The following is a 12,180-nucleotide window of genomic DNA, read 5'->3' as shown; positions in this document are numbered from 1 at the left end:
CGAATGGTAACTTAGTCACATCAAATTATAAAAAGCCAACAGCTACCAACGCCCTTTTACACTGGAGTAGCCATCATCCAGAACATCTCAAGAGAGGGATTCCCAAAGGGCAATACCTTAGGGTTCGCGGGAATTGCTCTGATGATGTTACTTTTGAGTCTCATGCCAAAGAGTTGAGGAGGAATTTTCAGGATAGAGGATATCCATCCAGAATCCTTAAAAAAGCATATCATGATGCTAAGAGCAGGGATAGAACCACATTGTTGAATCCTACTGTTAAGGCACAGGATAACGATGTGGTACGTTTTATTACCACCTTTGATAATGGTGCCACCCATGTAAGAGACATCATTAAAAAGCATTGGTCCATCTTACAGATGGATTCAGACATTTCAAACTATCATGGCGATACTCCTGCGATTACTTACAAAAAAGCCAGTTCACTTAATGACAGATTGGTTCATAGCCACTTCACAAGACCTTCAAGTGAAACCTGGCTTTTAACGGGCTGTTATAAGTGTGGACATTGTACAGCCTGTCAATACATTGACACAGGTAATAACTTTGTGAGCAATGTTACAGGCAGGAACTACAACATCAAACAATTCATCAACTCTAGTACCAAAGGGGTTGCCTACAAGGTATCTTGCTCTTGTGGAATTGAATACGTTGGCAAAACCATCAGAGAATTTAAGAGAAGAGTTGGAGAACATGTTGGGGATGTGGAGCATGGGAGAGATACCCCCATTTCTCGGCATGTCAATCACATGCATAATGGCCAACCAAAGCATCTTAAATTTATGGCCATCGAGAAGGTTACAAAACATATACGGGGGGGGGGGGGGCGATTGGGACCAATTGCTATTGCAGCGAGAGGCCAAATGGATTTTTTATCTTAATACTGTTGTTCCATATGGCTTGAATGACCAAATTAATTACAGTTGTTTCATCTGAATTAATCTTCTGTGTCTTTTCTTGAGTCATCTTTTGGTATCACACAGACATTTGATTTTTTCATTGTGCCTAAATCCTTTATTATTGTCACCCATATTTTCCATGGGATTTGTGTTGTGAATTTGGATTCTGGGCTCCCCCGGTGGCTACTGGTGGAATTGAACTGGTGTCTTCATCTTCTCTGTTCACCTGTTCCCATCAAGATGTGGGAGTCGCTATATAACCTTGCTGCTCTGTTAGTTGCTTGCCGGTCAACAATGTTATCAGAAGCCTCTCTGTGCTTGTTCCTGCTCCTAGACAACTACTAGATAAGTTGGACTCTTGTCCATGTTTGTTTTTGCATTTTTGTTCCAGTTCACAGCTGTAGTTTCGTTACTGTGTCTGGAAAGCTCTTGTGAACAGGAATTGCCACTCTGGTGTTATGAGTTAATGCCAGAGTTTTAAAGTAATTTCTGGATGGTGTTTTTGATAGGGTTTTCAGCTGACCATGAAAGTGTCCTTTCTGTCTTCTGCTATGTAGTAAGTGGACCTCAAATTTGCTAAACCTATTTTCATACTACGTTTGTTATTTCATCTCAACTCACCGCCAATACATGTGGGGGGCCTCTGTCTCCTTTCGGGGTATTTCTCTAGAGGTGAGCTAGGACTAATATTTTCCTCTGCTAGTTTTATTTAGTCCTCCGGCTGGTGCTGGGCATCTAGAATCAACGTAGGCATGCTACCCGGCCACTGCTAGTTGTGCGTTAGGTTTAGTTCATGGTCAGCTCAGTTCCCATCTTCCAAGAGCTAGTTCCTATATATGCTTATGCTATGTTCTCTTGCCATTGAGATCATGACAGTTTGACCGGCCCACAAAGTGTTAATTGTTTGGGCTGAAGCAGGAGAAAAAGAAGTGTTGAAGGGAATTTTTTTTTTTTTTTCCCCTCAGAGTTTTGCTGCCTAGCCCTTAATTGCTGTCTAGCTGCTTCTTACCTCCTCTTAACCCTTGAATGGCTCTGTGTCCACCTGTTTGTAATGGATCTTCAGAGTGTAACTGCAGGTTTGAATAATCTCGCCACGAAGGTACAAAATTTGCAAGATTTTGTTTGTCATGCACCTGTATCTGAGCCGAGAATTCCTTTGCCGGAATTTTTCTCGGGGAATAGATCCGGGTTTCAGAATTTTCGAAATAATTGCAAATTATTTTTGTCCCTGAAATCTCGCTCTGCCGGAGACCCTGCACAGCAGGTCAGGATTGTGATTTCCTTGCTCCGGGGCGACCCTCAAGACTGGGCTTTTTCATTGACACCAGGGGATCCTGCGTTGCTCAATGTGGATGCGTTTTTTCTGGCCTTGGGGTTGCTTTATGACGAACCTCATTTGGAGCTTCAGGCAGAAAAAACTTTGATGTCCCTATCTCAGGGGCAAGATGAAGCGGAAATTTACTGCCAAAGATTCCGTAAATGGTCTGTGCTTACTCAGTGGAATGAGTGCGCCCTGGCGGCGACTTTCAGAGAGGGTCTCTCTGATGCCATTAAGGATGTTATGGTGGGGTTCCCTGTGCCTGCGGGTCTGAATGAGTCCATGACAATGGCTATTCAGATCGATAGGCATTTGCGGGAGCGCAAACCAGTGCACCATCTGGCGGTGTCCACTGAGAAGTCGCCAGAGAATATGCAGTGTGATAGAATTCTGTCCCGAAGCGAGCGGCAGAATTTTAGACGGAAAAATGGGTTGTGTTTCTATTGTGGTGATTCTACTCATGTTATATCAGCATGCTCTAAGCGCACTAAAAAGCTTGGTAAATCTGTTTCCATTTGCACCTTACCGTCTAAATTTATTCTATCTGTGACCCTGATTTGCTCTTTGTCATCTATTACCACGGACGCCTATGTCGACTCTGGCGCCGCTTTGAGTCTTATGGATTGGTCCTTTGCCAAACGCTGTGGGTATGATTTAGAGCCTTTGGAGACTCCTATTCCTCTGAAGGGGATTGACTCCACCCCATTGGCTAATAATAAACCACAATACTGGACACAAGTAACTATGCGTATTAATCCGGATCACCAGGAGATTATTCGCTTTCTGGTGCTGTATAATCTACATGATGATTTGGTGCTAGGATTGCCTTGGCTGCAATCTCACAACCCAGTCCTCGACTGGAGAGCTATGTCTGTGTTGAGCTGGGGATGTAAGGGGGCTCATGGGGATGTACCTGTGGTTTCCATTTCATCATCCATTCCCTCTGAAATTCCTGAGTTCCTGTCTGACTATCGTGACGTCTTTGAAGAATCCAAGCTTGGTTCGTTACCTCCGCACCGAGAGTGCGATTGTGCCATAGATTTAATCCCGGGTAGTAAATACCCAAAGGGTCGTTTATTTAATCTGTCTGTGCCTGAACATGCTGCTATGCGAGAATATATAAAGGAGTCCTTGGAAAAGGGACATATTCGTCCATCGTCATCTCCCTTAGGAGCCGGTTTTTTCTTTGTGTCAAAAAAAGACGGCTCTTTGAGACCATGTATTGATTATCGGCTTTTGAATAAAATCACTGTTAAATATTAATACCCATTGCCGTTGCTGACTGATTTGTTTGCTCGCATAAAGGGGGCCAAGTGGTTCTCTAAGATTGACCTTCGTGGGGCGTATAATTTGGTGCGAATCAGGCAGGGGGATGAGTGGAAAACCGCATTTAATACGCCCGAGGGCCACTTTGAGTATTTAGTGATGCCTTTTGGTCTTTCTAATGCTCCGTCAGTTTTCCAGTCCTTTATGCATGATATTTTTCGCGATTATTTGGATAAATTTATTGTGTATCTGGATGATATTCTGATTTTTTCGGATGACTGGGACTCTCATGTCCAGCAAGTCAGGAGGGTTTTTCAGGTTTTGCGGTCTAATTCTTTGTGTGTGAAGGGTTCTAAGTGTGTTTTTGGGGTACAGAGGATTTCCTTTTTGGGATATATTTTTTCCCCCTCTTCCATTGAAATGGATCCTGTCAAGGTTCAAGCTATTTGTGATTGGACGCAGCCCTCTTCTCTTAAGAGTCTTCAGAAATTTTTGGGCTTTGCTAACTTTTATCGTCGATTTATTGCTGGTTTTTCGGATATTGCTAAACCATTGACCGATTTGACTAAGAAGGGTGCTGATGTTGCTGATTGGTCCCCTGATGCTGTGGAGGCCTTTCGGGAGCTTAAGCGCCGTTTTTCCTCTGCCCCTGTGTTGCGTCAGCCTGATGTTGCTCTACCTTTTCAGGTTGAGGTCGACGCTTCTGAGATCGGAGCTGGGGCAGTGTTGTCGCAGAAAAGTTCTGACTGCTCCGTGATGAGGCCTTGTGCCTTCTTTTCCCGTAAATTTTCGCCCGCTGAGCGGAATTATGATGTTGGGAATCGGGAGCTTTTGGCCATGAAGTGGGCTTTTGAGGAGTGGCGCCATTGGCTTGAGGGGGCCAGACATCAGGTGGTGGTATTGACTGACCACAAAAATTTGATTTATCTTGAGACCGCCAGGCGCCTGAATCCTAGACAGGCGCGCTGGTCATTATTTTTCTCTCGGTTTAATTTTGTGGTGTCATACCTACCGGGTTCTAAGAATGTTAAGGCGGATGCCCTTTCTAGGAGTTTTGAGCCTGACTCGCCTGGTAACTCTGAGCCCACAGGTATCCTTAAGGATGGAGTGGTATTGTCAGCCGTTTCTCCAGACCTGCGGCGGGCCTTGCAGGAGTTTCAGGCGGATAGACCTGATCGTTGCCCACCTGATAAACTGTTTGTTCCTGATGATTGGACCAGTAGAGTCATCTCTGAGGTTCATTCTTCTGCGTTGGCAGGTCATCCTGGCATTTTTGGTACCAGGGATTTGGTGGCAAGGTCCTTCTGGTGGCCTTCCCTGTCACGAGATGTGCGAGGCTTTGTGCAGTCTTGTGACGTTTGTGCTCGGGCCAAGCCTTGTTGTTCTCGGGCTAGTGGATTATTGTTGCCCTTGCCTATTCCTAAGAGGCCTTGGACGCACATCTCGATGGATTTTATTTCAGATCTGCCTGTTTCTCAGAAGATGTCTGTCATCTGGGTGGTGTGTGACCGTTTTTCTAAGATGGTCCATTTGGTTCCTCTGCCCAAGTTACCTTCTTCTTCCGAGTTGGTTCCTCTGTTTTTTCAAAATGTTGTTCGTTTGCATGGTATTCCTGAGAATATCGTTTCTGACAGAGGGACCCAATTCGTGTCTAGATTTTGGCGGGCATTCTGTGCTAGGATGGGCATAGATTTATCTTTCTCGTCCGCTTTCCATCCTCAGACGAATGGCCAGACCGAGCGGATTAATCAGACCCTGGAGACATATCTGAGGTGTTTTGTGTCTGCTGACCAGGATGATTGGGTTGCTTTTTTGCCATTGGCGGAGTTCGCTCTCAATAATCGGGCCAGCTCTGCCACTTTGGTGTCCCCGTTTTTCTGTAATTCGGGGTTTCATCCTCGATTTTCCTCTGGTCAGGTGGAATCTTCGGATTGTCCTGGAGTGGATGCTGTGGTGGAGAGATTGCATCAGATCTGGGGGCAGGTGGTGGACAATTTGAGGTTGTCCCAGGAGAAGACTCAGCTTTTTGCCAACCGCCACCGTCGTGTTGGTCCTCGGCTTTCTGTTGGGGATTTGGTGTGGTTGTCTTCTCGTTTTGTCCCTATGAGGGTCTCTTCTCCTAAGTTTAAGCCTCGGTTTATCGGCCCGTATAAGATATTGGAGATTCTTAAACCTGTTTCCTTCCGTTTGGACCTCCCTGCATCCTTTTCTATTCATAACGTTTTTCATCGGTCATTATTGCGCAGGTATGAGGTACCGGTTGTGCCTTCCGTTGAGCCTCCTGCTCCGGTGTTGGTTGAGGGTGAGTTGGAGTACGTTGTGGAGAAAATCTTAGACTCTCGTGTTTCCAGACGGAGACTCCAGTATCTGGTCAAGTGGAAGGGATACGGCCAGGAGGATAATTCTTGGGTGAATGCATCTGATGTTCATGCCTCCGATCTGGTTCGTGCCTTTCATAGGGCCCATCCTGATCGCCCTGGTGGTTCTGGTGAGGGTTCGGTGCCCCCTCCTTGAGGGGGGGGTACTGTTGTGAATTTGGATTCTGGGCTCCCCCGGTGGCTACTGGTGGAATTGAACTGGTGTCTTCATCTTCTCTGTTCACCTGTTCCCATCAAGATGTGGGAGTCGCTATATAACCTTGCTGCTCTGTTAGTTGCTTGCCGGTCAACAATGTTATCAGAAGCCTCTCTGTGCTTGTTCCTGCTCCTAGACAACTACTAGATAAGTTGGACTCTTGTCCATGTTTGTTTTTGCATTTTTGTTCCAGTTCACAGCTGTAGTTTCGTTACTGTGTCTGGAAAGCTCTTGTGAACAGGAATTGCCACTCTGGTGTTATGAGTTAATGCCAGAGTTTTAAAGTAATTTCTGGATGGTGTTTTTGATAGGGTTTTCAGCTGACCATGAAAGTGTCCTTTCTGTCTTCTGCTATGTAGTAAGTGGACCTCAAATTTGCTAAACCTATTTTCATACTACGTTTGTTATTTCATCTCAACTCACCGCCAATACATGTGGGGGGCCTCTGTCTCCTTTCGGGGTATTTCTCTAGAGGTGAGCTAGGACTAATATTTTCCTCTGCTAGTTTTATTTAGTCCTCCGGCTGGTGCTGGGCATCTAGAATCAACGTAGGCATGCTACCCGGCCACTGCTAGTTGTGCGTTAGGTTTAGTTCATGGTCAGCTCAGTTCCCATCTTCCAAGAGCTAGTTCCTATATATGCTTATGCTATGTTCTCTTGCCATTGAGATCATGACAGATTTGCATGATTAATAATTACTCTTTTTGTTTACCATAGTATTTGTGGTATGGGTTTTTTTTGTGTGGCAATAATTTATAGAAACTGTCATTATTGTTATATATCTCATGCAATGTGTTGCTTTATGTCATAACCTTTTGCAACTATTCGGTAATGTACAACTTTTTGCGCTACATGCATTATGGGTTCTGCGCAAGCGCTGTTACCTCTTTTGTTGCTGTTGTTTGAGTAATTTGTGGCGTTCGGTTGCTTAGTTACGGCTACTTCTGGTCAGCGTCTTCCCATATAGGAACATATGGGCGCCGTGCTGTGTTCTTTTACATTAGCGCTATCGTAAGGTATGGGCATTTATATATATAGTGCATGTCATATTGCCTTTGCATTGTAGTAACCGCTGATCTTCTGATATTACACAGCATCTTGCGTCTTGGTTACCTAGCAGCAGCAACTTCCGGTGACCATTACGCATGACAGGAAGTGCCTGTTCTTTCTATCCACGCACGAGCTCTGCACGTTACTCTAGTTTCGGCGTGTGACATCATTCAAACTGTGAGTTTTTCACCTTGTCTGTATTGTAGCGTATTTATAACGCTGTGCATGGTATGCATTATTGACTATACAGAGTGCGGGGATTTGACAGTGGGCACTCCATCTTCCATTGCCCACTGTCTTGTTTTATCATTGACCCACAGTTGCCATATATCAGTATCGATTGCCCCATAGCAAGTGGCTGCTTTTTTTCAGCATACCACTTCCTATTTAAAGACCGGCCCTACGCTTCTACCACTCTCTGCAAGACAGCATAGAGGGTGGCAGGACTTATTGTCCCCTTATTCTAGCACTTAGGCACCTTATCTCCTTATACAAGCAAGTCCCCTGATGATTTAGCTTGGAAGAAACGTGTCGGGACTATCGAACAGGGAGAGTGCAGGGCATGTGTGTGCAGGGGTAGATGTGGACTGCCCTTGTAAGGGCAGGAGCTTTGGGGATAGCTTATCGGTAGCCCCATAGGGTTTGACAGGGTATTGTCATCTCCTTCCATCTATTTCCGGATTACCCCCTGACCAGAGAATATCCGGCGCTCCTGTGCCTGTACCGTGGAATTGGTGAGACCGTTCCTTTTTGATATTTAATAATCACCAATGGCACTGTCATGTGCTACAATTGTTATATAAAAATTGTTTCTACATGCAACCAAGTGTATGTTAACTTGTACTGCTGATTATATGAGGATTTTTTTTCGCAGTTTTTTTATACATCATACCTTGGTCTATATTTATTCCCGCAGGTGCTATTGCAGGTGGAATTCTTTGAATCCTAACGGGGGTTTCTAAGTCTCTATGGCCATTATACTATATGGATGAGACTGTACCCCGGGTTTTATTTTTTCACTTTGGGTGACTTTGTTTGACTTTTTCTTTTTTAAATAAGTATTAAAAGTTAAGTTTTATAATCCCACTCACGCTTTGTTATAGACATTTTCAGTGGTATTATCTGTATGAATGCCAATCAAACTACAGACATTGCTATTTTCTCGATGGCATACAAAGCCATCCACAACCTGTCTCCTCCATACATCTGTGACCTCGTCTCCCGGTACTTACCTGCACGCAACCCCGATGCTCACAAGATCTCCTTCTCTACTCCCCTCTTATCTCCTCTTACCACAATCGCATACAAGATTTCTCCCGCGCATCCCTCATGCTCTGGAACTCTCTACTCCAACATATCAGACTCTCATCTACCGTGGAAACCTTCAAAAAGAACCTGAAGACCTACCTTTTCTGACAAGCCTACAACCTGCAGTAAACACCGATAGACCAAACCGCTGCACAACCAGCTCCACCCTCACCTACTGTATCCTCACCCATTCCTTGTAGATTTTTTGCACTATATTTTTCGGGGTGCAGCCAAGCCCAAACACGTTCGGTCTCGCATGAGGGGTGTTCGAATTGGGATGCATTGAGAAGTGTACTGGCCAGCCTGCCTAATCGAAAAGTAGGGGCGTGACTAATAGGCTGTGGACCAGACACTGTGCAGTACCCTTGTGTGAACAACGCCCTGTGTGGGCCTTCATTGTGCAATTGTATACTGGGCAGTCACCCCCTCCAGGAATGGGTTGCTAATGCTAACATCTTGCTTTATGGGATGGCTGCGCCAAGACCTGGGCAGGTAAGTGTTGCTGCCTTTTTTTTGGCTCCTGATTCAATATGGATATTCCAAAACACTTAACCTACTGATGTCTCGATTAATTTTACTTTTATTGGTATCTATTTTTATTTTTGAAATGTACCAGTAGCTGCTGCATTTCCTACCCTAGGCTTATACTCGAGTCATTAAGTTTTCCCATGTTTTTTTGGCAAAATTAGGAGTCTCGGCTTATACTCGGGTCGGCTTATACTCGACTATATATGGTAAGTCCTTGCAGATGATGTCCTTGGTGGGATTTGAATCCAGAACCCCAGTGCTATAATCCTGAAGTGCTAACCACTGAGCCACCCTACAGTGCTAACCACTGAGCCACCATACTATACCTATAGGCTAGGACTACACATGAAATTTATAACGATAGTCGATAGGGTTTCAGTCACCAAGCGACCATAGCACAACTTTCACACATAATCCTACCATTTCACTATTTCAGGTGGCTTTGTCCCTGTAGGCCCCCATGTAAATTAAATGCATCTTGTTACCTTTATGCAATTTTATTGTTATATAACAGCCGTATTGCAGACAAAAAATAAAGATAAAATATCTGTTTGACAGCAAATTGCAGACAACTTGTACAAATGTTTTTGTTTGTGCAAATGGTTGGCCTTACATTGTCTGTTCAGGAATACACTGGTTCCAAGCCATCCATCTTCCAGATTGTGAAAGGGTAGGCCCTCCTGCTTGGTTGACAGTCCAGACAGTGGCAGAGTTGTACTGCTGACCCAAACTGTGTGCTGTTAAAGCTGGCCACTATACCTTTGGAGCAACAATGGTGCTGAAGCTGGCCAGAATCAGGAGCTAGCAGTGCGCTCTAGTCATCCATACCATCTTCAGTGCAGTGCCTACAAGTTACTCATGTGCTGTTGGGAAGACCTTGTAAGTGTTACCGCCTTACCGGTACTCTGTTCGTGGAATCCTAGCAGTTGTTAATAGGTCTTCCACGCACAGGCTTAGCACAAGGTACTCCGCTTACCTGATCCCAGCGGCTTCCCTGGATGTCAACCTGTAGCTCTCTACAGAGATCTTGACTTACTCATGGACCCAAGTGTAGGGGCCACAGAGTCAACTACTGACCGATGGAGCAAACTAGAGGCAGGAGGTCAAGTCAGGGATAATATCGGAAAGCAAAATACAAGCCGAGGTCAGAAAACAGAGCATACCAAATAGCACACAGGAGCATGGGATCAGAGTGACCAGGTCACAGCTGAACTAAATAACTGAAGCTAGAGACTGTCTGCTGGGGTTTATATGGAAGGAGCCTCGCTCAAGGCTCCAGCAGAGTGTATTACATACCAGCTCAATGCAGTAAAACACAGGAGAACAAGAAAGTGACAACTATTCTCAGCAGTCTAAAAGGTAAACTGTCACACACTACCATCGTCTCATGACTAGGACAGGGGGGTTCAGCGTATTCAGACACAGATGTGACAGTTTGCACTGCTGATGTTTGCCCACTGCTGTTAGATATAACCCAAAGCAATACAATACATGATTGTAATTATCATGGAGACAGAGGGAAACTTTAACCCTTTCTAATCCAACATCTGACCTCATCCAACATTATTATTCTCCTGTTCTGTCCTGTTCTGCTTCGACATAGGAAGACATCTGATACTTTTTTTTTTTGTTGCATTTGTTTTGATTAGTACTGATTGTGTTGCTTAGCAGAGATTTGACTCTTTTTGTATCTCAGCAGGCCATGTGTTTAGGAAAATCACTAAAAAAGTTGTAAGTTAGTAATGTGCTTGTGTTTACAAGCAATTTTCCAACAATATCCATCATAGAAGATGGAAATAACCACTGAATTAAATTACATTTAGCATAACATCCTAAAAAGCTCATGGACAGGGATTTTTATGCACTGACATATTTATCCTTCATCACTTCCTTGGATCAATTTTTGTCTCTTTCAAAACATCCCATAATACTAAAAAGGCCCAGGGTGTAAATAAATAATCTGTATTAGTTAAAAATACAGAAATGTTTGTCTTGGTATACCTTACTAAAAAGAGCACAACAATATACAGCAGTTATATATAATGACCATAAAAAGGAAAAGCCAGGGGAGTGATACAAACTCTTCTGTACAGTTTTCCGAGTCATTACAGTATTGATTCTTCCCCAGTTTTGGACTTTGCATCTTGGCATTCAGCAGAAGTAGTAAAGCTAATAATCAGAAAAAGACAACACAAAGAGGAATGCTACAAATGCATCCGGAAAAGCTTTCCCAGTCATTATAGAACAGTGTCTTACCCATGGTTGGACTTTGCATCCTCATATTTGGCAGAAGTAGTGAAGCTTCTTGTGTAGTTCTTGGACAGTGCCTGTGTTGATATATAACTCTTACAACACATAGGGCCATGAATTCGGCTATAAAAGGTCCTCAAGAGCGTTGAGACTGAGCGAGCCATGATCATAGGGCAGAAATCTTGACTGCAAGGTGTCTCTGCAACCGTATGAAAGCTGAGCTATAAAGACTAGCAGATACTTGTCGGACTGGGTCATCCTACTATGGGTGTGACTTCATGTAGGATGCGTCCATCTAGCATAGAAACTTACACACAATGGCAGCGGCATGTGCATTATCTACTTGTACACTAGTACACTTTTCAGTAAAAATGCTGAGCTAAAGAAGCAAACTCAATTTTATATATGCATGTACATTCACACACAAATTATACAGTATATATATATTTATATATACACGGTGTACACAGTTATTGGGTAATTAGTAGTTTTGATGAGAAATTTTATTTTTAAACAGCACAAAGCCCTCACAGCACATCACAAACACCAAGCCAGGACCCACTCTTTCATGTAGCACGCCGGGGCGTAAAAGGAGGAGATGAGTGCCTTGCCGGCGGCTACCGCTCCATGCCACGCTACTCTTGACGTATACTGCAGGATACTGCAAAAGCAACGCAATGCAAAGAAGACTTGGGTGACAAGGAAAATGGTCTGGAGGTGACACATGGGTCAGGGTGCAAGTGAGCAGTCCTGATGGAGAGAAGTTGGCCTGACAGATGACCCGAGGCACAGTGAGGCATTATGACTGCGTGCAAGGCTTTGGTTTTGTCATGGAGGAGGGAAGCGAACACAAAGTCAACATAAATACACGTTCCCTTTGCAAGGGACTTAGCTTACAGGAAGAGGAATGCATTCAATTACTCAAAGAAAAAGGACAGAGGGGCTTGTTCATGGTCACAGTTTCCCTGA

General features: G+C 44.2%; 1 protein-coding gene across 1 annotated transcript in view; it reads right to left on the bottom strand.

Moving 5' to 3' along the window:
- LOC143804848 (adrenodoxin-like) overlaps positions 1 to 11,447 on the bottom strand; it is an 88,422-nt gene extending 76,975 nt beyond the window's left edge. Inside the window, exon 1 of the mRNA XM_077283347.1 lies at positions 11,218 to 11,447. Within this exon, the coding sequence (XP_077139462.1) occupies positions 11,218 to 11,381 (164 nt within the window). The 5' untranslated portion in view covers positions 11,382 to 11,447. The remainder of the gene's footprint in view (positions 1 to 11,217) is intronic.
- Between the last annotated feature and the right edge of the window lie 733 nt (positions 11,448 to 12,180).

Source organism: Ranitomeya variabilis, chromosome 2, assembly GCF_051348905.1.
Source record: "Ranitomeya variabilis isolate aRanVar5 chromosome 2, aRanVar5.hap1, whole genome shotgun sequence".
NCBI lineage: Eukaryota > Metazoa > Chordata > Amphibia > Anura > Dendrobatidae > Ranitomeya > Ranitomeya variabilis.
Note: the sequence above shows the minus strand (reverse complement) of the source record. Positions and strands in the feature narration are given on the sequence as shown.